The 26,812-nt window shown below is 41.9% G+C and overlaps 2 protein-coding genes across 6 annotated transcripts in view; one reads left to right on the forward strand and one right to left on the reverse strand.

The window, feature by feature from the left end:
- Positions 1 to 1,149: 1,149 nt before the first annotated feature.
- On the forward strand, positions 1,150 to 5,820 carry pdgfrl (platelet-derived growth factor receptor-like). Its single transcript, XM_074647971.1, has 6 exons — positions 1,150 to 1,372; positions 2,151 to 2,424; positions 2,511 to 2,662; positions 4,273 to 4,566; positions 5,089 to 5,225; positions 5,543 to 5,820. The coding sequence occupies exons 1-6, from the start codon at positions 1,318 to 1,320 to the stop codon at positions 5,729 to 5,731; spliced, it is 1,101 nt and encodes a 366-aa protein (XP_074504072.1). The 5' UTR covers positions 1,150 to 1,317; the 3' UTR covers positions 5,732 to 5,820.
- An 887-nt stretch (positions 5,821 to 6,707) lies between these two features.
- mtus1a (microtubule associated tumor suppressor 1a) overlaps positions 6,708 to 26,812 on the reverse strand; it is a 39,034-nt gene continuing 18,929 nt past the window's right edge. For all 5 annotated transcript variants that reach the window (XM_074647966.1, XM_074647970.1, XM_074647968.1 and 2 more), the window contains 9 exons: positions 21,806 to 22,023; positions 15,066 to 15,132; positions 12,061 to 12,275; positions 11,600 to 11,705; positions 11,315 to 11,388; positions 11,073 to 11,168; positions 9,532 to 9,648; positions 9,322 to 9,419; positions 6,708 to 7,886 (listed from right to left, as the gene is read on the reverse strand). In XM_074647966.1, the coding sequence (XP_074504067.1) occupies positions 7,658 to 7,886; positions 9,322 to 9,419; positions 9,532 to 9,648; positions 11,073 to 11,168; positions 11,315 to 11,388; positions 11,600 to 11,705; positions 12,061 to 12,275; positions 15,066 to 15,132; positions 21,806 to 22,023 (1,220 nt within the window). In that variant the 3' untranslated portion in view covers positions 6,708 to 7,657. The remainder of the gene's footprint in view (positions 7,887 to 9,321; positions 9,420 to 9,531; positions 9,649 to 11,072; positions 11,169 to 11,314; positions 11,389 to 11,599; positions 11,706 to 12,060; positions 12,276 to 15,065; positions 15,133 to 21,805; positions 22,024 to 26,812) is intronic.

Genomic DNA, 26,812 nt, shown 5'->3' on the forward strand with positions numbered 1-26,812 from the left:
AGGTGCTAAATTCGTTATCCAGAGCATTAATATAGCAACAAACAACTATTTGCTATGTAAACATATCAGCATAGCCATCGGTGTGTGAATGAGTATTTAGATTAGATATTGATGGGTAAAGTTGGCACCTTAGTAGCCTCTGCCATCAGCGTATGAATGTGTGTGTGAATGGGTGAATACTGACATGTAGTGTAAAGCGCTTTGAGTGGTCGGAAGACTAGAAAAGCGCTATATAAATGCATGTACCATTTAAACATTATAAATATAGCAGCAACAATAGCAAATTGTTGGATAAAATATGAGGTAGGGAATACATACACAATTATAAAATAAATATAAGAGAATATACACCCACCCGCACACACGCATGCACGCGCACACACACACGCGCACACACACACGCACACACACACACACACACACACACACACACACACACACACACACACACACACTCTCACTCACACACATGCACTCCCCGATACAGACATACTTATGGAGCGCTTCACAGTAAATACATAGAATTAAAAACCCTGTAAGTGTGTGGTGCAAAGTGCAGTGTAACCAAGGGTGAGGAGCTGGGTATGAATGGATGAATAAATAGAGACAGGGCTTTAGTGGGTCAGGGTCAGCTGTGAGTCTCAGCTCAGCATCCGGATGGCCTGGGGATAGAAGCTGTTTCTGAGGTCGTTGGTTTTAGCTCTGATGCTGATGTAGCCAGGCTTCCTCCTGGACTGCTTCCTGATGAAGAGGCCGTGGCTCTGGTGGCTGGGATCAGCAATGATCTTGTTTGCCTTGGTTATATATCTCTTGGTGTATATGTCCTCCAAGTTAGGCAGCACTCCACCTGTGAGCCGTAAGGGAATTAATACAAAGATAAATAAAGAGAGAAGCAAATTAAAACAGAAATATCAATTTATGTCAAATTGTATCAATTCATTAATGGCTACATTTATTTTTAATATTGTTTTTGCTACATTTAATGACATATTTCTTTATTTATCGAGTTATTTATTAATTAATTTACTTATTTTTTATTTTGTCAGGTTCAGTCCTCCATAGAGTTTGTCAGTAGTGATGAAAAAATGATGATGAATGATTCACACTCAGGTCCAGCAGAGGGCTCTAGAGTACGTGTTTCTGCTCTTCAGGTCTGAGGAGAGGGAGTCAACAGAAGTCTGGAGTTATTTCCCCTTTTTGCTCTTAGTCTGTGAGGATGGAGTTGGAAGTCTAAACAGCTGGAGCCTGCAGAGTTCCTACTGAACCCCTCACCAAAAACTCCCCGATTCTCTCCGGCCATCCCGTCAGCACACTATCATGAAGCTCTGGGTTGTGCTTTGCCTGGTACTGCTCTGTTTGGAGCTCCAAAATGGTGAGTTGATTCTCCACATCTGTGTTTTAGATTTATGATTGAAGCAAAATGCCTGTTACTGTAATCATGAGTGTAACCTGGAGGTAGTGGGAGGATTAGATAATCCAAGGTTGTGTTAATACTGGCTGTGGTGATGGGCGTAGAATGGGAGGTGGATTCACAAAGAAGTAAATCTCATTCACATGATGCAAAAACAAACACTTTTGTCAATCACTTTGTCTTTCCTCAGGCATGCACCGCAACTAATGCTGCTGCTGTATTTGGATTTCATATAATGCATGTAAATTGTAAAGTTTTGCATGATGTTTGGTGTGAGTTTTTGCAAAGTGTTTCTGCAGAATCAACTCAAACCAGCTGCATCTGAGGCATGCAACAGCCGTTTCTAATTAACTGGCCTTTACTGCTGACCTCTCCATGGAGATCTCATTAATGCTGCACAGAAGAATAAAACAACAAAGCCAGAACGTCTACGCCTCAGACTGATTGTTTTGTTTTTGTGCTCTGTGCCCGCTGAGAGAAATACAGAGCTGAAAGAGAGAGGCTGGGTTTTGGACATTTTGTGCCAGTAATAAGGATTTCACACTTCCTGTTCAACTGTTGTCACAGCTGGGGGAAACACAAAGACTAGCTGTCTGGATGGGCACATCAGTCTGGACTCTGTAAAGAATTAGGCCAGAGCACAGTAACAGTAACAGATGCTTTTGTGACTTATCTTTGTTGTCTTTATCATATATTTGCTCTTGCCTCTTAACTCCCCCTCATCCCCCTGTGTATCCAGGCGTCTGCCAGCAAGTCAAGCGCAGAAAAGACGTAGGAGAGAACCGCATCCGTCCAAGTGGGAAACGGATGAAGGTGCGACACCCCAAACTAAAAGATGGAGGCGTGAAAGGCCAGTCCCTGTTAACCCAGGTTTTGGATAAGGGACGCTTCCTGCGTCTGGGCCAGACCACTACTCTGACTCCTGGGAGGAACATGGAGCTGCGCTGCAAAGGCAGTTCCATCGGGTGGTCGTACCCGACCTACCTGGACACCTTCAACGACTCGCGCCTCAGGTGCCGGAAGCACATGTGAGCTGTTTGTCGCGCTATACGTTGATGTGAATGTGAAGGTCTCATATTTTTGTTTTTCCCGCCGCCAGCATCAAGCAGAGTGACAAGTACAGTCAGCTGATCCTGACGTCGCCCTCTGCTGCTGACACGGGGCCCTACAGCTGCTGGGTGATCGTGTGTGACGGCACAGAGTGCGAGAAGGACCACGAACGCGCCTACGTCTCATACATCTATTTCACAGGTGATTCAGAGCACACTGCAATTTACATTTTCTAAAATGGGCCATAAGGGATATTTACAAAGAGTATGTCCCTTTAATTAGTAGTTAGTAGCCCTTCATATCTACATAGGGAGCAGGTCGTCTTCATTGAGCTCGCCATGTTGCTCCCCCATGTTTCTACAGTTGCCCAGAATGGATAACGAACCAAACACCGACTCTAGAGAGAGCCTTTCATGTTTTTACGTTCCTGAAGGCCACCGTAGCTCTCTGACACACTTGTGAAACTGCGGTAATGTGAGCTGCAGAGGGAGGAGTGAGTGGAGGGGTACTCAGTTGGTTGCAATCTGCAACCACACCACTAGATGCTGCCAATGCTCTTATACACTGTACCTCTTCCGACCACTCAAAGCACTTCACACCACATGTCAGCATTCACCCATTCACACACACATTCATACACTGACCTTCCGATTGGTGGACAACCTGCTCTACCCTCTGAGCCACAGTCGCCCCCTCAATGTTTTCTGCAGTATGACCTGCAGAAAACAGAAAAAAATAGAAAAGGGACCAGCCCTTCCCCCCACCCCATGTTAGTCTTTGTCACATGAAAGAGAAAAATAAAAAAGAATAATAAAAGAAAATAATTAAAAAAAAGAAAAAATAGAAAATAAAATAAAATGAGAGAAAAAAAAAGTATGTGTAATCAGATAATGGATTCAACTTAAAAAAAAAACAATAATAAAAAAAGGAAATAAAGAGGGTCGTAGGAGAGGGGTAGTGAAGATCCCTCTCTCTACTCTTTTTTTTTTTTTACACGTTTAATGTTTCTGTTCACTCTCACCACTCTTATTAACCTTGTATTCAGTCACAGCAGGCAACTGCTTTTTGCAACAACAAAAAAAGACAGACAATATAAATACACAGACGGACAAAGTTAGCACCTTGCTGGGAACATAATGGAGTATTCAGCCGCTAAAGAGACGTATTTCCCTCAGCAGTCGGTGGAGACCAAAACAGAGCTAAAGGGAGAGTGAATATTGGACTTACATTTCTCACGTGGCCAGAAACACAACTCCATATGAATGATAATGTTGCTCTGTGTCCACTGGATGGTAACAGGTAATTATTTTTCTGCTGTAGAGCATCTGCAAGCATTTTAGTTAACAGTTTAGTTCAAAGTGATTTTTAAAAAAAAACTATTATAAGCCAGACTCTAAATTCCCCTTAGGTGTGAATGGTTGTCTGTCTCTATGTGTCAGCCCTGTGATAGTCTGGCGACCTGTCCAGGGTGTACTTCGCCTTCACCCTATGTCAGCTGGGATCAGCTCCAGCCCCCCCTGCGACCCTGAATAGGATAAGCGGTTACGGATAATGGATGGATGGATGGATATTATAAGCCATCAAGCCATAAATATATCTCTTTTTGACTGGCTGCTTTATTAACATTAATAACGTCATTAGTGGCAATCTAAAACCCCCCCAATGTGTTATTGAAAAGTGATGCTGTGATTGTATAATTGCTGGTGGGGGTTTAATGTCACAGCTGTCAAACACATTGATTGATCAGTGCCATAGAGGACAAATGCACATCTGCACCTGTTTTGACGCCACACATCTGTCCCTCTAAACAGACAGAGACAACCTCTTCGTCCCCTCTGCCATCCACTTTGAGATCGTGTACCTGCGCCCCGACAGGAACTCCGTGGTTCCCTGCCGCGTGACGGACCCGCAGGCCAAGGTGTCCCTGCACAGAGAAGTCCCTCCGGAGGAGATCGTGACCAACGGCACGCAGGTGACCTACGACCCCACCAAGGGGTTTGTCCTGCAGAGCCCCAGCCAAGAGCATCAGGGGGTCTTCTACTGCAAGGCCGTGACCAGGGGCACCCCGCAGATCTCCACAAAGTACCAGCTGCTCTACGTGGAGGGTGAGGACGCAGCAGTCACGCTTCAATATGATCGTAAATACAGTAACACACGGTGATGCTGCTCAGAGTGCAGGATCAATTACCAGTTTTGCTGTCAAACATAACCACGTTACTTGTCATTTTATTGATTAAAAGCACAGAGAACCACCGTGAGGGGCATTTTCACAAACTAAGGCATGAATCAAATGTGGGTTACGTTGCTTCATCAGCCTCCAGGAAAAAGTTGTATTTCACAGTTGTCAAAAGGTTCCTCACTCCTGAGTTTGGTTCATGTGGACGGTTGCCAGTTGAAATGGAAACAGTCTGGATTTTGCAAATGGGAGGAGGATGACAGGTGAATTTATGAAATGGAAATTGTGTGTGGTTTAGGTAAAGTTAAGCTGCCATGGCATGTTTGACTGGCAGATGGTGAGTAATGGGCTTTGGACTGCTGAAGGAGGTTTAACTGTTTAAATGCCATTAAGCTTTCAGCTGTAAATAGTATAAAATGTAACATGATCGTTTACCGTTTCTTGTTGACAGTTCCTAGTGGAGCACCGTTTGTGAGCCTCGGAGCCTCTCCGCAGACTGCGACAGGAGGCGACAACATCAATGTGACCTGCACAGTGCTGGGGGAGCCGGAGGTGGACGTGAGCTTCACTTGGACTTTTCCTGGTCAGGTAGGAGGACAACTGGACTTAAAACCAAAAGTTAGACCTGGTTCAGGACAAAACCAACAGTCAGCAACCTGTGCAGCATATATGGTTTTGTGAAAATGATGTGAAAACAAACTCGGCACATCTTTCTGCACAGTGAAGCTCAAACATTCAAGTGAGGTCGTAATAAGAAAAACACATTTTTTAAATTGGAGGGGGGCTTTAAGGTCTTGCTGTTGATAAACCAGGGTGAATTTTGTGATAATAGAATGATGGATCAATATTTTCCCTGCCCTCAAACAACATGATAATAAATCAGTAATGTTTGTGTTATTGTGTAGGACCGTCGCCCAGTTCACATCCAGACTTCCTGGAGGCTGGTTAACAGAGGTTTGAGCCACACCACGCGGGTCTCCCAGAGCGTCATGACTGTAGAGGACATGGAGACCATCGACTTTGGAAACTACATCTGTAAAGCTAAGAACCAGCACGGCGAGACAATCGTGACGACTAGCATCATCTCCAATTAGCCCCGGCAACACGGCAACCAGCAAGACCCGACGAAATCGACATGTTTATACATTAAAAATGGGTGTATTTTTAGATCCCAGATTGTGATGTCAATAAAGATTTGCTACATCTTTTGTTGAAGAGTTCATTTTTCAAAACTGTATGTTTTGCAGCTGGAGAGCTTACATGGCGGTGTGTGAAAGGTTAATGCAACAACACAAAGCGTCGAGTCAAACAGAAGGAAAAAGTATTTGGAATATTTCACTTATTTTGGAGTGACCAAAAAGAAGTGGTATTTGTGCAGAGGCATTACACCTCCTCTGGCGTAAAGCCCTGAGGAGACGATTCATTTTGCAACAGGACAATGAGCCCACACATGGAAGCCCAAAGAAGAACAAAGAGTGCTCACCGGCAGGGCTTTTCCTCCACAGTCCGACAGACCTCTAACAACTCTGGGAACATTTGATAAGAGAAAATACACAACTGTTTGACAACATGCTTCCTGAGATGCTCTACCGGAGTGTTGGTTTAATATATTAGATATATAATCGATTCTCAAACTCTGCAACATTGAAATGAAATAATGCAGCTTGAAGAGAAAGAGCAGCAGCCATCGGAGACTTGCTCTGGCTTTGTAGCATGTTGTGAGGAGGAAAATCTGGTTTAAAGCGGAGCTGTGTGCCAGGCTGACGTTCTAATGCGCTCCGTATGTGGAATGTGATCTGCAGGCCCAGAACTCATTTCGCTCCGATGCAACACTTGCTGCAGTTTCCACTTTGCTGAATTTGGTTGTTATGATTTTGGAAATTACTTTAGCTTAGGATGTGAATGTTTGTGGTTTAGAAAACATTTAAGGATATTTGGCTCCAACACAATACCTGCTGAGCTCCAGGAAAAACTGAATATACCTCTTAAATATAACCGTAAGACGAGTCTCATCTGCTGCGAGGAAGTCAAAATATGTCGATCACAGTTAAACAGCTTGACTTCGATACATCAGGTTTAATACAAGACTTTATTAATTGCATATTTCAAACGGGGTCAACAAACCAACAATATCGAGTCCACATAAAATACTCTTTTTGAGACATTGCAGTGTCTCCGACAGGAACAAGCAAAGCCTTTTCTGGTCAACTCTTTGCAAAGACCCTGACTTTAAAGCTGCATTAGGAGGGTTCATTCAGTAGGGGATGATTACCAAGACTCAAACACATGCACAAAGACTTGGATTGGTCCCTTGGTCAAACAAACAAACAAAATGTGGAAAACAAAACATCGCAACCGAGGTGTAAAAAAAGAACAACACGTAACCTCAAAGAAATTCTTCGTACAGCCCTGGTGTGCGGACTAGCAGCGGGATGTTAGTAATATGACTATTTGACAGTCAATCTTGCGCAGTTAGCTGTAAGAAATGGTGCAGGAATCCAACAGAAGCAATTCCATATTTCATGCAGATTTCAAATTAAATGTGCCCCTAGGAGGGACAGTGTCATCTGAATTCAAAGGCTGTGGTCTCCAGAGACACCAAGAAGCCCTCTTTCACACTGCAGGGCTGGATCTGATGTGTTGACAAGCATGCATGTGTGTATGTGTGGATGTGTGTGTGCGCTGAGTGACAGGACAGACAAGCTTCTGCTAACAAATAACAAAAATAGTGTATCATCATATAGAAGTCCTGAGATTTCCTTCCCCCCCACCCACCCCCCATCCATATTAACAGACGTGAAAGGCAAAAAACAAGGCGACCTTGCTTATTAAGTGCTTCTGTGCAACATTTTACAGTCCGTAGTGTCTCTGTACAGAAAGTGTCAGAGTTCATCCAATCCTGAAGGAGCCAGAGTCGGGCTGTTGATGTTGCTAAGCGAACAGGAAACAAACATGGCTCTTAATTCCAGCGGGATAACTCAAAAGGAGAGGGCGTGCTTCCTGGAAGCGGGGGCCCATCGTTATCTGGGCGAGGCGGGAGGGCTGGAGAACACGTCGGAGCTGCGAGGCGATTGGAGGCTGAAGGAGCGGGAGGGGGAGGTGGAGGTGGGGGACACCTTGCGGGGGCTGCTCAGGTCCCCGTTATGGAGCTTCCAGATCAGCTCCTCGTTCTCCATCGACAGACGCTTGTTCACCTTGGACTCCTTCTGGAGGGACTCATGCAGCACGGCCTGCTCCGTCGACAGCTGTCTGCAATGCATCGACACAACACACGAGTTAGAAATGCTCTGAAGAACTAATGTTAGCAGACAACCAGTGAACTGAAGCTCTCACCTACAGCATATATCAAATCAAAGTACTAGTATATACTAGACATATTCAGGTTTTTTGTTATTGTCAACAAGTGACATGATAAGACTCAAATAAACAACACAATATGTCTCAGTACTTTCTGACTACCCCAGCCTGTTTGTAACCCCAAACCATTGCTTCCTAATGAAGATGTAACTTAAACATGACAAACTGGAGTAAATAGTGCAGCGTATGTGGGATCAAGTCAAAATAAACTACAGTGCCCATATTCATCGAGGGAACAATTACAACGGTGTGGTTCATTGATTAATAGTTAATGTAGGTATAATAATGATTATATGTAAGAATGCATGGCACAGAGGAGCATGCACTTAAAGGGATAGTTTAGGTGTTTTGAAGTGGGGTTGTATGAGGTACTTATCCATAGTTAGTGTATTACCAACAGTAGATGACGGTAGGCACGTCCCCAGTTTAGAGAAACAGACAGAAGTTACCGCACAGAAGCAAAGTAATGTACTGCTGTGGACGGGGGCAGCAGCAAAATGTATTTTAGCCACCTAAAAGAAAGGCTCACCTGTGTTATTGTGTGAATTTGGTTAAAGTCACAATAACACAAACAAACTAACTAACTGATCGAGGCAGCAATAGACCAGAAAAAAAACCTGTGTTCTGCAAGGTAAAATTACAGGTTTTCTCAATGGAGTGTGGCGGAATTTGCAAGAGCATGGATGGATACAACGGTTTCAGTTCCCCGTCGGAAATGGCTGTCTGATGGCACGGTAAAGCAGTCAAAATATTCAAAATATAGCGTACACTTAAACTGATAGATTTTATTAGGTTATCCTTTCTTTTAGGTGGCTAAAATATGTTTTACTGCCGGCCCTGTCCTATATTTAGAATATTTTGATTGCTTTACCTTGCCATCAGACAGCCATTTCTGAAGGGGAACTTAAGCCGTTGTATCCATCTAAGCTTTCACCAAATCCACCAGACTCCATTGAAAAAAAAGAAAAGTATTTTACCTCAGAACACAGGGGTTGCTGGTCTACTGCTGCCTTAATCGTGTAGTTTGTTTGTATTGTTAAAGTCACAGAATAACACAGGGGAGCCTTTCTTTTAGGTGGCGAAAAACATATTTTGTGCCAGCCCCGTCCACTCCTGTCCGATTCTCCAAACTGGGAGCGTGCTGACCGTCATCTACTGTAGGAAATACACTGACTACGGATAAGTGCCCCATACAACCCCACTTCAAAACACCCAAACTATCACTTTAATTGAATGCGGTCATTCAAAAGTAGAGTGAAACATCTAACCACCCGTCTCAGTTCAAGGTCTGGTTTCCATCACTACATAATATGCGGTGAACTCTTACCTTGACAGTGCATAATGTCTTTCCATGCGGGCTTTGAGGTCCTCATTCTCCTGCTGGACCCTCTTAAGGTTCTCATCCAACTTCACACTTTTATCTGTCTGTAAAGAAAAAAACAAAACATGAATCACTCATTGTGTTGATTTTTTATGCCAGTTGCATTGCTCGTCTTGATGCCCAGCAGCGATCATGATCATCTGCCACGGGTCTCACCAGTTTGTCTGTCTCCATCAGCTTCTTTTCCTGCTGGTGGAGCTGCTTGTTTTTGATATCCAGCACCACTTTGAGGCTCTCTAGCTCCTGCTCCAGATACAGGGTGTGGGAGTCCTTCTGTGGAGACAAAACAATTCATGCCAAGATGATCAAAGACTTCAAAAATGAGTACAGCCAGTCTCGTAAATGTCGTGTGGCCATAAATCCAGAACCACACAACAGAGGGCGCTATGCATCACTTCCAAATTAATCTCTGCTCTGAGCTCACAGGGACAATGAAGCCCTGGATGTTTAGGGGTCATTCACAATGACATAAAACACACAAATAATGTGTTCTGCATGAGGGTAGTGTTTAAACTATTCTTAATCATTTTTAACAAGTGGTCAACATGTAATACAGAGCTATTACTCATGCTGTTCTTATGCATCTATTAATAGCAGATGTGGAGTGGCAGGGTAATGTGAGGTAGTTACCTTAATGACTCTACTGTGCAAGGGCAGAATGCTGAGTACATGAGGCAGCCACTTAACACTGATGAGGAGTGGCATCCTAACCGTACAACAGCACTCTGGGAAAATTAAAATCTACACTCTGGACAGAGAGGGAGGGCAGAGTTGTAGCTAACACAGAGTTTAACCCACTCCTGTTCAAACCTTTTTATGTGGTAAAGAATGGTTAACTGACCTAATAGTAGGGCTGCCAATCGATTCAAATATTTAATATTCATTTAATACTCTTATCAACATGGGAGTGGGCAAATATGCTTGCTTTATGCAAATGTATGTATATATGTTTTACTGGAAATGAATTAACAACACAAAATATGATCCAAAAATATTGGAGAGAAACCCTCACAGGTACTACATTTAGTATAAAAAGTATGCTCAAATCATAACGTGGAAAACTGCAGCCCAACAGGCAACAACAGCTGTCAGTGTGTCAGTGTGCTGACTTGACTATGACTTGCCCCAAACTGCATGTGATTATCATAAAGTGGGCATGTCTGTAAAGGGGAGACTTGTGGGTACCCATAGAACCCATTTTCATTCACACATCTTGAGGTCAGAGGTCAAGGGACCCCTTTGAAAATGGCCATGACAGTTTTTCCTCGCCAAAATTCAGCGTAAGTTTGAGTGTTATTTAGCCTCCTTCTTGACAAGCTAGTATGACATGGTTACCAATGGATTCATTAGGTTTTCTAGTTTCATACGATACCAGTATCTTCACTCTAGCTTTAAAACTGATTCTGCTACAACCTAAATATCGCAAGTTGCGTTAATGCGTTAAAGAAATTAGTGGCGTTAAAACATTTTTGCGTTAACGTTATTATCGCACTAACTTTGCCAAACCTAATAGACAACTCTTAAAAATGTAGGTCTTTTAAGAAAACGTGTAATGATTTTTGTTATTTAGTTTATCTCTTTGGTAATCATTGGCTTCATGGTTTTTCCACCTTTTATTCTTAAAGGCGAGCAACACTGGAGTCATGAGATGTTTCGAAAGTGGAGCTGTGCTATAATAAGCAGACAGATGAGAGTACCTGACTCTTTTCGGCCAGCTTTTTCCTCCTGCTCTCCTCTGCAGCTATCTTCTCAATTAGAGCATTGTTCTCTGCGGTCAGCTCTTCAATCTGTTCCTGTGGATGTACGCAACACAACAAAAGTCATTGAGTAAAGCTTTTACACACTGGTTCCCCAATTCATAGGTTATCCTCATGTCATGACATGCTATTGTTTGTGTGAATTTCTTTGATAAAAAGGGGTAAAAATAAGTCATGCTTACAGATAGAGCGGCTCCTGTCTCTTTCAGAGTTTTGTCCAAAGACTTCAGCTCCTGATTGTGGACTTTGTTGAGCTCTAAAGAGTTTTCAGAAATACTTCAGAAAGCTGTACAACGCATCACAATTTCATGTTATGATGCAATAGAATCAGAAAGAATCCACACTTGCATTTGTTAACGTAGGTGGAATATGCAAAGTTACTTGAGTCAGTTCCATATAAACTCATAAAATGCAGGTCCAGAGAATGGATGTAGTCTCATTCATTTGGTCAAATACTGTTCACTCACCTTCCAGTGACATTTCCCACTGCTGTTTAACAGACTGCAGCTGTTCTGCATGGCTGCTCTCCAGTTCCAGCTTCATGGCTTCGTGATTGGCTTTAAGCTCTCCCATCTTTAAAGAGGACACGGGATAGACTTCATTTTGAATCACGGCATCACTGATCCTCAGGCATTACTAAGTACTGCATTACATTAAGATGTTTTATTTTCTCCTGAAGCACAGAAAAGTTCAAACAAACTTACATTTTAAAAATGTTATTGCATCAATATTGACATAAACGCCCCATCCTCCACTGGTGCCTGAGCCGTTACAGAGCTTTCCATTAAATAAATTGAATAATAGATGAGCCTAAAAATAAGAATACAGCTGGATACTATACTATTGGATAAGCAATAGTAAATCTTTCTGCATAAATGATTAAAATCTATAATACAAATCATAATTAAAAGGTGGTGTAGGGACAAACCTGCTGTTGCATGAGAGTCTTGCACTTGTCGGCCTCCTCCTGGTAGGTGAGGTGGACCTTGTCCCACTCAGCCTGATAGAAGGCCTGTAGTCTCTGCTCCAGCTCGGCAAGGTCCTTCTGGTGCTGATCCTGCAATCTGTGCAGTGCATCCTCCAGAGCGACACGCAGCTCATCCTTCTCCTTCTCCAGACGCTCAGATGAATGGACGGAGCAAACTGGAAATAGAAAAATAGAATATAAAGGTAGTATTTTATCTTGGTAAACGAGTGACAGGACATTTGCATGGTGTTCAGTGATTGTATGCAGCTGCGTTGACTGTAATATTCATTAAAATAGGGCAGATGAAAATTTGTATTAGTAACTGCTTGTGTAAGAAATGCAATACGTCCACTGAGGAACTCTGTTTTGCAAAGTTCTCCCTTTGATGTAAATGTGTGACACTAAATGTGCTCCAAAAGGGAATGGAAAAACTGACTTTCAAAAGGGGAGGTTACTCCTCTTGCACTTGACTGCATACGCCAACAACACTGCAGTTATTTATAGGCAGATGACGATACGGTATCAACTTGTCTCTTCATTCTTTCACAATATCTTGAAATCAGTAACATAAAGTAACTGATTATGAAATCAGGCTTGTTCCCTCCACAGCTGGTAATTTGCCATTTTTAAGTTTGTACAACTGGCGGCTTTTGTTTTTGTTCTGTAAACCAGTCTCACTATATCCCAACCGTTTCCACTGCCAAGTGTTTATATCTGCTCTGGAGTGGGTGACAGTGACCAACTCCATAACCTGTCTCCAGTTTAAGTGCTTGTGCATAAATGCCGTTGATACCCAGCAGCTGGTGTTGCCAGCCGATGTGACTTCAACTCACCAGTGAAGTCACACTGATGGTGCACAGTAAGGAAGACCGCTTTGCAGGACAAAAACATCTGCTGTCATTTTAAGCAGGCGATATTCTTTCAAAAGGTTTGGTCTCAAATACTTTGTAGTACAATAAACCACAACTACACACTGTAGAGCTTGAGACTATGTATGACTTCAATAGTGGGCGTACAATAATACTGAACCCAGATGTTTCTCTGCTATGCTACAACATGTGTGGCAGGTACATTCACTGCTTCCACAAACCGTCTGGGCACCATAAAGGTACATGTACTATTCCCTAATAAAGGTTATCTTACAATTTGATATCCCATTCTAAAACCGATTTTGGGACCACAGTATAATGCTATCATAGTTACCAAAAACGAGTCATGAATGGGTCTTTTCAGCATTTTTTGCAAATATGTTAGCCATGAGGGCCACATGCTGTATTTCATATGTCTTTACTGGTTTACACATCTGTATTCAGGGTTGCAATTTTAGTCATGCTGAACTACTTTGTCACAGACAAATGGTAACAAATGTTGTTAATCATAATGTGTAGTCCTGTTGCCATCTGAATGTAAATAAAGTCCTGGAGTCTGTGTTTTAACACAGCTCAAACTGAGCTAAACACTGCACTGCATGAAGATTCACCTGGAGTGGAATAACAGCAGCAGATCCAGGAACAGTGGCCAAGCTAACATAGGGACTATCTATCAGGCTTTGGCATGTACAGCTCAACAAACGGAGCCCAGCACTCCGCAACCATGTGTAATAGAGATCTGGTCATATGAGCCTTTCTAGTGCAAATCCACCTCACAAAAACACCTCATGGCTTATACGGGGGAGGAGGGCCCCGTTAATCTAAAGTTAGCTGCATTCTGGCCCACAGTCAGCAGCAGGGTGATAGAGTTAAGGCAGATGGTGAAGATGGCAGATCCCTTTAAGATATAATTTTACGTGCGAGGAATGATGAAAGGGGGTGTGGTTGTATCACAGTTTGGGCTGTGGCCCAAGACTGTAATTTACTGCTGCTGAATGAGGAGTGAGGTCACTGTGGAAGCAGGCAGGGACACAGTCTGGGGAGGAAATTAACTAAAAAGCAGACTTATGAGAATCTGTCTGGACTTAACATCTTTTTACTACACATAATACAAAAGGTCCATCTGAAGCCAGTGTAGGTCTCACAGCCTCCCTGAAGGGAAGAATGTGTTAAAGCGCAGATATAACAGCACTCGGCATATAAGAGCAGTCATGTGGAAGTCCCGAGGCTGAGAAGGAGGGGAGGAGCCACAATACTACTGCTGCTATAAGTAAGAGATGAAAGCTGGCGGGCATGTGCCTGTACATACAAGGCTATTCTGTGTGACAGCCCATAGGCTGGGCAGAAAACATTGTCCCTAAACCGTCACGGGGCCTCAGATGGTGTGGCATTCCACCACTGGGAGCCCCTCCTGTGTGGGGTCAGAGGTCAGACTGCCACTGCCTGGGGAATGGGCTGACACCACTGCTCTCAGCAACACTTAAACACACACATGCCTTGACAAATCGGCACGTGTGGACAAAGCAATTAACAAGTGGAGGAAGAGCCACAGGGGGTATCTGTGTGGTGTAGTAAGACCTCCCCCGCGTACAGAGATGATAATATTTCAGTCATGAAACAGTTTTGTCACACCAGTTTCATCAAATAAGAAACATTAACCCATCACAGCACTGAACTGTCTTATTAATATTAAATAAAATAAAGATTACATTGAACTGCATGAATGTCAGTCCAGAGAAATTAGTGCAATAGAATAGAATAATGCCTAACATGCGCTATAAACATCTAAATTAAAGCACCAATGACTCAGATCAACAACTGTATTAGATCCCAGCAACAAAATAAGTGAACCAAGTAAACAACTAAATACTCATGATGGAAAAAACAATAGCAAACAATAGAAAAACCATATTGTCATCCTCATTATCCATACAAACGTGACGCAGAATGCCTCCCGGCTTGTCATCTAAACTGAACAATCAAAAAGGACAAAAGTACATCAGGAAGGGGAACTAAAAGCAGACCCTGTACCATAAGTGTTTACTTTGGTGATAACAAATTTAAACAAAGCGGTTGTGTGAAGGTGACCCAACTTACCCAGCTCTCCTCGAAGGCTGACCAGCTCCTGGGACAGATCCCTGCACTGCTTTGTGGCTTCATCACGCTGCATAGAAGAAAAACAATGTAAACAGTCATGCATACGCTCATGTCAATGCACTTTTTGAGCTTAAATCATCACAATTAAGATCACAAATGATTATGAATCTTATTCACTATTGGAAGGAAGGCTCTGTCAGGGCAACACCCTGACGCATAACCATCTAATGAATACAGTTTTACCTTCCAGGATATTGTATTTGACAGCCAAATGCAAATACAGCAACACCACAGCAGCAAGGAAGGGAGATTAAGGAAGAATAAGACATTCAACTCGTGTTTTCAGTCTTAGCACATGCCTTCTGTCAGTCTTCACTTCTCCCTTTCTGACTCACTTTTGCAGTAAAGAGGCAGCTGTGCTGTGCTGTAGCTGCAGTGCTCCAGACTTCAAACTGACGCATCCAAATCCCAAAACTGTTTATCTCTCGTTTAATACCTTTCTCTGACTATACTGATTCACATAAACAGCCCGACACACTAAACAGTACATCACACAGCCTGCATAATTCAATTATGAACCTGACACATAATAGCCAAGTAAGACAAGCCGAATATCACATCACTGATCAGTTTACAAAAGCAAATGTAGTCCACCCTGTCCTGCTGTAGCCCAGATCTGCATCTATTCCTCACTGCAGAGTAGAACAATGTAGAAGCCAGTTACCCTCTCTGCAGTGCCGGGAGCACTAAGGCACGCTCTGCTGCCAGAACAGCCCATGATCCAGCCTCAGCCTGAGACTTGGTAGCTGGAGTCTTCCCCCCCCCAGCTATGATGACCCAGTACTCCAGGACAAACAGTGGTCCAGGTGGACGCACCACCTCCACACACCTCCTCCCAGACTGCTCTGACTACATCTGAGGCAGGACTGAAAAAGCCGCTCCACTGGCTGTGGTGAGTGACTGCAGAGTGCATTACCGTATTACACCTAAAAAAAGGGGGGCGGCTACAGTGTGCATAAGAACAGCCTCCTCACCAGCGAGGTGAGGTCACTTTAAGACAGCGCTAAAAGCAGCCGGAGTGGAGCAAACAGATAAATTGTGCAGAGCTGCTTGACATCAGGCTGATGGAGCAGGAGTTGGTGCTGTGCAGTGACCTTCCCAGGGGATACATGGAGAGGCTTCATTACCACCATCCCCCACCACTCATCCAAACCTACATTATATCATCCCCTCACCCCTCTGCATCACTACCTTACACTCTGCCGCAAGGCTTCAGGGGTACAATCTATACAAGATGATAACATGCTGAGACGGATCACATTTCCAGCTTCTGTGTGAGCACAAGTCTTTACAGCCAATGTATAGAATTATAGAAAATGATGTCACTTGTTGACTAATCACCTTGGTAATCATTCCGCAGACTGCATTAGAACAGCACATCTTAAAAAGGGATAGTTTGGGTGTTTTGAAGTGGGGTTATTACAGTAAATGACGGTTGGCACACCCCCAGTTTGGAGAAACAGACATGAGTTACTGCACGGAAGCAAAGCAATGTACTGCTGTGGGTGGAGCCGGCAGCAAAATGTATTTTAGCCACCCAAGTGTACCCTATATTTAAAAGATTTTCGCCGCTTTACCTTGCTGTGAGACAGCAATACAGTCTATGTTTCCGATAGGGGACCGAAGACGTGATCTATGCTCTCGCCAAAGCAGCCGACTGTACGACTGCCTCGATCGGTTAGTTTGTATGTGTTATTGTGTGACTTTGGTTAGTTCGGATTCACCAAAGTCACACAATAGCACAAACAAACTACCCGATCGAGGCAGTGATATACCAGTAACCCACGTGTTCTGCGAGGTAAAATTACAGGTTTTTGCAATGGAGTCTGGTGGTTTTGGTGAGAGCATAGATGGATACAATGGCTTCATTTCCCTGTTGGAAAGGGCCGTCTCACGGTAATAAAGAGGTGAAAATATTCTAAATATAGCGTACACACATTCCTTTAGGTGTCTAAAATACGTTTTGCTGCCGGCCCCGTCCACAGCAGTACATTGCTTCGATCCTGTGTGGTAACTCCTGTCTGATCTCCAAACTGGGGGCGTGCCGACCGTCACCTACTGTAGGTAATACACCGACTATGGATAAGTATCTCATACAACCCCACTTCAAAAAACACCCAAACTATCCCTTTAACCATCTTACCAGCTCAGTTGCTAAAGTCTATGCAACTCTAAGGGACATCTAGCTGGGTGCAAAGAGTAGACATGTCCCCAGTGTATATCAATATGATACCATGTCAGGTGTAGAATAACACTCTATGGCAGACTAAGATCAATGACTAATTGCCTCAGATCAAGTTTCAAGTTACAAGAAATATAGTGAATATCAGAAAGCAAGTGAAGTAAAGCGAGATTGTAAATAATTTTTCTGGTTACGTGGGAATGTGCCTGCATTCCTACATTGAAATGCAACGTGTTTCACAGCATTTGCTCTTTGAGAGAAGGTATGTGAAACCAGGTCCAGTGCTTACACACTTCACCCAAACAGATAAGAAACAGTGCTCAGCCCTTGCTTAGTGTTTGGCTGCTGTTCATAACCATATCAAGTCAACAGCTGGGACATTCTCACACTACGCTGGTAAGGAGCTGCGTCCTATTCTTGGTCTGATGAGTGGCCACAAGATTCCATTGCATACTACATGCACACAGACTCGTCCATTAACACAGAAATCTGTTATTGCGTATTGAATTAATGTTTTGATATTAAATGCAAGTTATGTGTTTTAGGTATTGTAGTGTCCCACTGGAATCATTGGCTCCAGTGGCAGGGGTGAAAAAAAGCAGAGCATGCTGTAGTTAAAGTTGAGACGGCTGCTTTTCTATGAGAGGAAAAAACATGTTGTGTATTTAATATTTGTTGACGTAATCAGTTTCACAACCCTGCCACCCAAACACAGTGATATGAGTCAAACAACAGTGACTGGAAATCACACACTGTGCCATAAATACCAGCTGTCCGTCACATTGCATGTGTCAGCATCTGATACATGTAAACACATTTTCTCTTGTTTTGTATGAATCATAAATCCATCCGTCAATACTCTCCACAATATTCTTAAAAAATAAGTTATTACTGGTTTTCTAATGTCTGGAATGTGAGCTCAAGTTACAACAGGCAAAAATGTTGATGGCTCATTGTTGACGGTAAGAAGGCTCCTAAAAATCTGAGGAGCAAATGTCAAAATAACTTAGACACTTGACTGCATAATCAGAATACCTATATTTTTTCTGGGTATGCACTGCTCTGACTTTTTAAGTCCCGATACTGAAACTATACCTGGGCTTTGGGTATCGACCGATACCAGTGTTTAATTAATAAGCTGCATGTCTCACTATGTGGCAGTGACTGGGATCATTCTGTTATGTGTAAGGCAGCATCAGGCTTCATTTAAACATTGCTTTCCTAACTTTGTAAAACAAAATGTTCTGCTATTATTGTCACTTTCACTGGGAAGTTTTTTGCGTCTTTGTGATGCATCTGACAAAGTAAACTGCGTCCTTTCTATGTGATTGGTTTAAACTCGTCAAACTCATCAGCATGATGCATCTGGAGGTGCTCGATTAAGTGGGTTGTGTTATATTTTGCAGTGCTACTGCCAGCCCTCGAAACATTGGCTTTGCAGATATTGCAAGTAGTTGTAGAACTTGTTGGTGTAGCAAGCGTGAAATACCCAATATCGCCATGTGCACGTGTAATCAGACATAGACAGACATAGAATTAAATAGATCGGCCCCATTGTCACAGATACCCGAGCAAGCTATTTGCGTTAGTATCGGCGCAATATCAGTATTGGTGGATCTCTGCCTGTTGCACCTTTTTTCGCAGCAGAAATTAAGTAACAACAGTGCTCATTGAGGCTAAAATTGGAGTGATATGAACTCTGTCACAACTGCAACTATCCAGAGCGCTGCCACAAGGGATCTGTCTGGTGTCAAACTCTGGAGTTGAGCAGGAGTAAATGGAGTTGCTGTAATCTAGGCCAAAGGAAATAAATGTGACTTTCTGTATTACGGTTGGTTTACTTTACTGAAATAGTTCTCAGCTGCAGAGTGCTCAAGTGTACAACCACGTTCACACATTTGTTAAATTTTCATAAACAAACACTCTCAAGATACTCTGGTTTTTCCTTTCCTCCTGAGTCCCTGTGGCACTTGGTTATATTACATAGCATAGTGCTTGCAAACAACAGCTTGTTTAAAGAACTTTGGAACACACTTCACGGCAGCAACAAGTATATGATCCCTCACCCACAAACACTGCTAATGTGTGTGTGATAGACTCTGCTAAGCTGGAAGCGCCACAGCTGCAGCAGGGTTTGAAATAGGGTAACTATTGTAGCTTTTTTCCTCTGCATCCCCCTGGTGCCCAGCAAGTCTACTGTATCTGCAGTACAGGGATGCTAAACTGAATAAAGATTTATGTGCTCAAGCAGGTTATTTTTACAGCCTCACACATGTGCATTTAATGGATTTGGCCTCAACTCCCCGTGCTGATGTGTCAGAGGGGTAGCAACAATGTCAGATAAGGTCCAGTGGATTGCAAAAGAGTGATGGCCAAGTTCCCAGCGGCCTCTAGAGGAAGGTCCTGGCAGACCTGATGTGTGCCCTTTGTACCACCAAATCAGGCCTCATCTGACAAGGACATAAAGCTTATCAACAAACACAAAGTAAGACAGGAAAAAAGATATAATGATTTTATATATTGTATATTGATAATAGCAGCAGGGTTAGCAGGGGAAATTAACTGAACTGGTGATATTACTGGATACAAATTAACCTTGGTTTATCAAGTGTTTCTACAATTACTGCTGATAAACTATCTCAGTGTGTTGATTGAATGCTGCTGAGGTTTGACAATTGTCAAAGCAACAGCATTGTTAACCAGGGGATAATGGAGAGTGGAAGACAAGATCAAATCTCACATATATCATAAATCCCATCTGGACCTCAGGCTACCCATCACTGATTTTAATTAACAGCACTGAACCACTAGATTCAGTATTTGTTATACACATGTAACAGTGTTTTGTGACTCCTCACTTAAATCTATCTGAATTCAAAAACAAGATAAAATTTAATTTTCTTGAATAAAATCTAATATATAAAGAAGAAGACAATGTTACTTGATAGAGATATCAACACTAGCACACTAAATACTGTATTTATGAGCCACTAAAAATCATCTTGTGTCTTAAATCAATTTATATATTTGGACGGTACGTTCCAGTCAACGCATATGTGTGAAAGGATTTGACAAGGACACTTCTAAAGTTAACCAGAGGGTCTGAAATAGCTTGTGTCATTTTATGTACGCAAACAGAGTATCTGATTTTTTTACTCCAGGTTTACAGGAAAACATAGATATAAATCTTGACTAACTGCATTTGGCCAATTTAATTTAATTGTATAATTCACTCATATTAGACTGTAGAGCTTCTGATTAAATATATTTATCAGAATCCAAGCACCAGATCATAATTTTGCTTTGACAACAACTAAATGAGGGAGTGTGATGGTTTGGGTCGGGTGGAGGTTAGCTGATAGGATAAGCCTGTTTGCACTGCACTGTGGGAAGATTAATCCCTTGGGGCATCCAGTTCCTGGAAGCCAATCACATGGCACCACTATTAAAACAGATCCAAAACAAACATTCATATTTTAAAGGCATGCCTGCCTGCCTGCTTGAATAACCTCTGAATCTACAAAAGGTACAACTGAAAGACTCATGGTGAGCTTTTTGATAGAAGTTCAGCTCTTCTGATAAAATCTTCATAAAAACATGCTGAAATGAAGATTCATTTCTAAACGGAGCAGGATTTTTCTTTGATCCAGGACTGCTTCAGTTGTTCAGTGATGACAACAGGGCAGTTTTGTGTTGTCTTTGTGTGCAGCCGCTCATATCCTTACCCTTACAATCGCCCCCCCATGCTGTTGCTGTAAATAGAAATGGCATTTAGTTTGCCTCGTGTCAACACAGGATTTGCAGGAGTTGCAACACTTGTAATTATGTCAGACTTTGTGTACACTAAACCACAAACTGTACATTTTGAGATTAAGAGGGGATATTTAGAAGAATCTGAGATCAAGACGATCATTCTTTCATTCTGGACATTTTGGGTCTGTTGGCATTTCTGTGTTTTTAATCCATTTGTTAAAGCTAAAACTAAGTACTTGTCTACTGTTTAATCTCAGCTTTCTGTAAAACTATGTAAAAAAAGATTTCTGCTTTCTGAATAGTCTTATGGGCATGGTTTCCACTAGTTGGACAGATATTGTGATTCCTCATAATAACGGTCTGACATATATTGTGATACCTTCTTTATAATAGGCAACATTGTGTGATAACATGGTAATGTGAGCCACGCACTGATTTCAGCCGTATTACAGTAGCAATCCAATACCACAAACTGAACTGGGCCGATTATCTCCAGAAGTATCATGATTACTGACGGCAAATGCATATTTTTGTTATATGTAACAGGTCTGTGTTATCGAAAGACCTCTCTACATTTCTGTCAATAAAAGGTCAGTGGAGCTTAAAGCTGCAGTAATTGTACAATACACTTCATTATTTCTTCTCTTTATATGCATTAGATAATTTGCTAGGAAAAAGAACTTAATATAAGTATAAATATAAAACTTAAAAAATTAACTTCCTGTCATAAATGAAACATTCATACCTCAGCCAAAGTGTGCTGCAAGACGATGGCGGCGGCCTCAAATCTGCAGTTACTAGCTGCCAGGAGCCCCCTGAGCTGCTTGATGTTCTGGTCCTTTCTTCCATCCCTGGCAACGCTCTCTGGTACCACATCCGGAGGTCCACTACGCTGGTTCGGTTGGGAAGCTTGCTGCTGAGGGTGCTGCTGGCGGGAGATGGCCTTGGGTTTGTTCTTGTCCACTGCGAAAGAACATGTGTTGAGTGTTGTGACAACGTTGATCATCATCATACCCCCCTCCATAAGCGTTACAGCTCGTCTGACAGCAGCACCACCCCACCCACCCTATACAACTCCTGTCAGGGTCACAGACGCAGCGAGCTCCAGTGTCAGAGCCCTGGGTATTTCTGCAGTCCAGATTCCCAGTGCTGCTCCTCCGACAGCCCGGACATAAAACGGATCCTCTGAATGCAATTAGTTTTCCATATCCTGATTCAATCTAATGCTGTGCAGACACTGGTCACCAAGGACAACCTATTTTAGCGAGGCCGTGCTACTGTAGCTTTGATTTACATCAGTTTTATAAATACATCACACCCATACAACAGCTATCGTCAATCCTACTAATGAAGAAGACGTTGTTTACTCTGCTACACTGAGACACCAGAGCAGAGGACACCAAACACACAAACTCGATACCAATACATGTGGTCAAGAGGGAGGAAAAGGACTTCTCATTGATATTGGACACCTGTGTGTATCTTTGAAAGCACAGTTTGTTTGTGTGGAGACTGTAGTGAGCATTATGTAACACAGCAGTGAGAATAGCCTGAATGCCAGTGAGTGGAATATACTGTTCCACCAGTGGGGACACCTGTGGGGACACTCACTTAGCTCTGTCTGCTATTTCAAATGACAGCTGTTAGAGCCACGTAAGATGAATACGGAAAAACAAAAAAAAATATTGACAGTTACAATTGAATTTGGAACAGTAAAAACAATGACAAAATCTTTAAAAATGGCACTGTAGTTAAATCCACCCTAGGGTGCTCTGCTAATGCTGAGTAGGCACATCCCCTGCCCATGAAGTGTTTATAATCATGTCCTTTAAGAACCACAAAACCTGGAGCATATTCAAGTTAAATTTAGATGCACTAAGCAGGGTATCATTTTAAAGCATCCCAGAATAACACCAGTATGTAACTGTGGGATATGCTGAGCAAAATAATGCTGCATTTACTTGGATGTCTTTCATAATAAGACCTTGCAGTTTCTATTGGCAGTGAGGAGAAGGTATTTAATCTAACAAGAGGAAATAACTTCAACTGATCCAGGAGCTGCAGAGCGGACAGCCCCGGCCAGATAGGGCCAACATAACACTCCAGAGAGAATAACACTCCAACAGAGGGAATACTGTTGTGATGGAGCAAAATGAAAAGCTTCTATGTGAGAACAGGATAATAAAAAAGCCAGATCCATTTCATCTGAATAATTATATGCTGCGTTCATGCCACAGACTGGAGTTTACACAGCTCCGCATCCGGATGTGCAGTTCAGCTCAAAAAACTAGTTTCTCAGTGGCCTCTCTGTGTCTCACAGCTAAAGTAAACTGTTCAGCATATAAGACAGGCAACGCCTTCAAGACAAACAAAACACACACACCTTACTATATCATTTAAATGAATTTCAGAATGCTGTTGCCTCTAACGCTGTAATTGATTAACAGTTTTACATACATGTTCTGGAGCTTGTACTGTCTGTAGCACAAGGTTGTGCTTTTTCAGACGGAAATCAGTTTTTCTGGTCTTGAATGAACTGCATCCCCCATTTTAATCTACTGATTGCATCCTCCTAATTTACATAGAATTCTTTTTACACTATATATCTATATAGATATAGATATATAGATATATCTATATCTATATATATAGAGAAATATTTTTTATTTTATTTTTGCATCATGTACAGTACATTAGCACAGCATGACAAATGTCAAAATATCTGTCACAGATCCAAACAAACAGTTGAGCGGCGCTGCTCAGCTTTCAATCATTCTGATGATGCTGCAGTTCTATAAACCTAAAAGGTTTTCTTTAAATTAGGATGCCCTCTGCTGGCTGTGCAAAGAGCACAAAGGGACACCATCTGCATCACAGCCAACATGTACCACAAACATGACTGCATGCAGAATAAAGCCACCCTCAAAGACAAACTCAGGCTGTGGAGCTACTGCAGAGTGGCGACTCACATCATATTGTGGAAATATTACATTTGTCTATGTGATAATATGAAAAATAAGTAGTTGTTAGTAAGTAGCATGTGAATCGCTTATCCCTCTGTTATGTATTAGTATGCAATAGTCAATTTATTTTCTTTTGTGAAGCACTATGTTTCATTAAGAAAAGCGCTATATAAATAAATAGAGTTCTGTATTATTATTATTATAATTATCTCTTATCCCTCAGTAATGTAACAGTATGTAATAGTTTATTCATCTTTTCATAAATGTATTTTATTTTTTTTAATTATTTTTGAAGCAAAATGTAGTTCCAGCTGTAGCCCTCATAGGACAATCAAAACAAATAGTGGGATAATTGCCATGTTCGTGATACCTCTTTTAACATATCCATATAAAGAGAACTGGCAGAAAGATCTTCCCATCTATGTTTATTTTCCCCCCAGCTATTATCTTGTGCTCTTTTCCAAGACCAGAAGTGGACATTATGCACCACATTTCTGCTGAATCTAAAAAAAATCATGCACTCACCTTTTTAAATAATTCAAAATGGTCCTAAGAGATGGCCGGTTTAGAGATTCATATAGTGAATCTCTGAACCGGTGTATTTACAACAAAAGAGAATATATATTCACACATTAGCAAACTCTCGGATTTAGTATTATCCCTGGCTTTATCATCTCCGATTTTAACAGCGTTTTTAACTTTTGCTTTCCATAAACACACATATCTGCACTGTCATTAGAATTTGACTTTATATAAGCACATAGGCCGTCTCTCCCTTTGACTGCTGTTCCATGGCAACAGAGGACCTGCAGCTATTTTCATCAGTGTGTGTCTGAACAGAGTTGATGACACGTTGCCCTCATTTTTTACCACTTTATCTTAACATCAAATACTGAGTGATTTAGTGACTCCGAGGCATAGTGCTCCGCTGCTGTAAGAGATATCACACCATAGCACAAAGCATGATGGGTGATGAGACCCCTCACAATCAGGCGCTTGTTATATAGTGCTTGGTTGACACAATACCAGACAATAATTGTCATTGTAGTATTCACTGGACACTTGTCTAAAATAAATAAATGACTGATGCATGGGGGCCCTTTGTATATACTAAAACAATTATTTGTTTTTAAGTAAACTAATAATACTTTAAGTTTAAAAGGTCTTATTGATAACATTTTTATGTAGACATTAAAAAAAAAAAAAAAAATACCTCCACAGAGCTTTCAGAAAGGTGCTGAATAAAAGTGTGTTTTTTCCTGAAAAAAAAAAAGATGATTGTGAATTAATTCTTGAAATTTTGACGGGTCCCAAAAGAATGTTTTGCTCATCTCCGTCGAAGATATCGGACGTTTTGTTCCCACTTCTAACAAGGCTTGTGAGCCAATGGTATAACGAGGTTGGTATCACATCGCATCTCTGTATCGTCAGTTAGTGTGGAAAAAACGGATAAATGGCTGAGCTTGACGGTAAGTGTCTGGCAACAACTTGTTGTGAAGTAAAAAGCAATGGAATGGGGGAGGAGAATGCAACATCTAATGGCTGAATGTTATCAATAGCACCTTTAAATAAGATAAAATAAATAAGAAATACAGTTACTGTAATCCCGTTGAGTTATTAAAACCTTTGAGACTGCAAAAATAAATGACCATATTTGGTCATAACCTTTCAAAGCAGGAGAAGAATACTTTAAATGTGGGAACCACAGGAAGCTACTGTGTTCCCACAGTTCAATCACAACAAGGTTCCCATGGTTCAACCTAGAGACTAATAACCAAAATAACCTTGGTATATCTCAGGGTGAAACAGGAGTACTGGGTGTCCCAGTGAACAGGAGAGCAAAACAAAGTGCAATTTGACGCACAGTCATTGAAAAATAATAAAAAGCCATCCTGAAATGTCAATATGACTTAAAGGACACAATTCTGATGTTTCATAAAAAAATATTATTCCTGAATTCAAGATTTGTATCTTACAATACTTCTGCTCAGGGTAACACATTTTAGTGACCAAGGTGGGTAAATGAAAGATGAACCTCCTGCTTTGCCAACTAGTAAACAGCCATACTAAAAATAGATTTTAGAAACGGCTAACTGCACAGGTCTACGTGTGAGGCAAATACTGGTAGGCTTGACTGAAATATCATAGCACAAACAATGACGCCCAAAAACTATAACAATGCTGGCAGAAATATTTGATACTGAAATAGGTGACAGACCTGCTTGGAAAACCACAGTGTTCTTCCTGCATCCTGACAGCAGCTGAATGTTTCGGAGTAAACCCTTGGCTGTCAGACGCACGTGGATGTTCGACAGGGAAAGCTTCGGAGACCATAACATCTTTCAAAAATAAAACAAGACGGCCACAGTTTTTAGCCAACAATTACTTAAAAAAAAGAAAAAATGTTTCCAAATGCTGAAGCTTGATGCTGGCTATGAACCACATGCCATGGTGTGCCTCAGTGTATCACACCTCAGGTGACAGCAGAACTGACAGGCAAAAAATAAATAAATCAATAAAAAACAGTAGTAAGAGCTACAACACTGAGACAGCCTTGAAAAAAGTGAAGGCACCCAGTTCAGCATGGCAGGTCTCCCAACTCAAAATTGAATTCTCAGCTGTGACGGCAGGGAGATAGAGAGAAGGTTAAAGGCTGGCCAGCGGTTTGTGGCACAGCCTGATAGATGTGATAGGGGCAGGGAAAAAAAACCTAAAAATCCCTTAATCCTCTTGGTAAAGCCAGGCTTCAGCTATTCACCAAAACAAATGAATCTCTCAGAGCAAAGCAG

The sequence above is a fragment of the Sebastes fasciatus genome, chromosome 10, assembly GCF_043250625.1.
Source record: "Sebastes fasciatus isolate fSebFas1 chromosome 10, fSebFas1.pri, whole genome shotgun sequence".
In the NCBI taxonomy this organism is placed as follows: Eukaryota; Metazoa; Chordata; class Actinopteri; order Perciformes; family Sebastidae; genus Sebastes; species Sebastes fasciatus.

Excerpts from the sequence above, each read along its gene's own strand:
- pdgfrl (XM_074647971.1), top strand. The coding sequence starts at position 1,318 with ATGAAGCTCTGGGTTGTGCTTTGCCTGGTACTGCTCTGTTTGGAGCTC. Across the intron at positions 2,425-2,510 it reads TTCAACGACTCGCGCCTCAG|CATCAAGCAGAGTGACAAGT; the intron begins GTGCCGGAAGCA and ends TCCCGCCGCCAG. Across the intron at positions 4,567-5,088 it reads CCAGCTGCTCTACGTGGAGG|TTCCTAGTGGAGCACCGTTT; the intron begins GTGAGGACGCAG and ends TCTTGTTGACAG.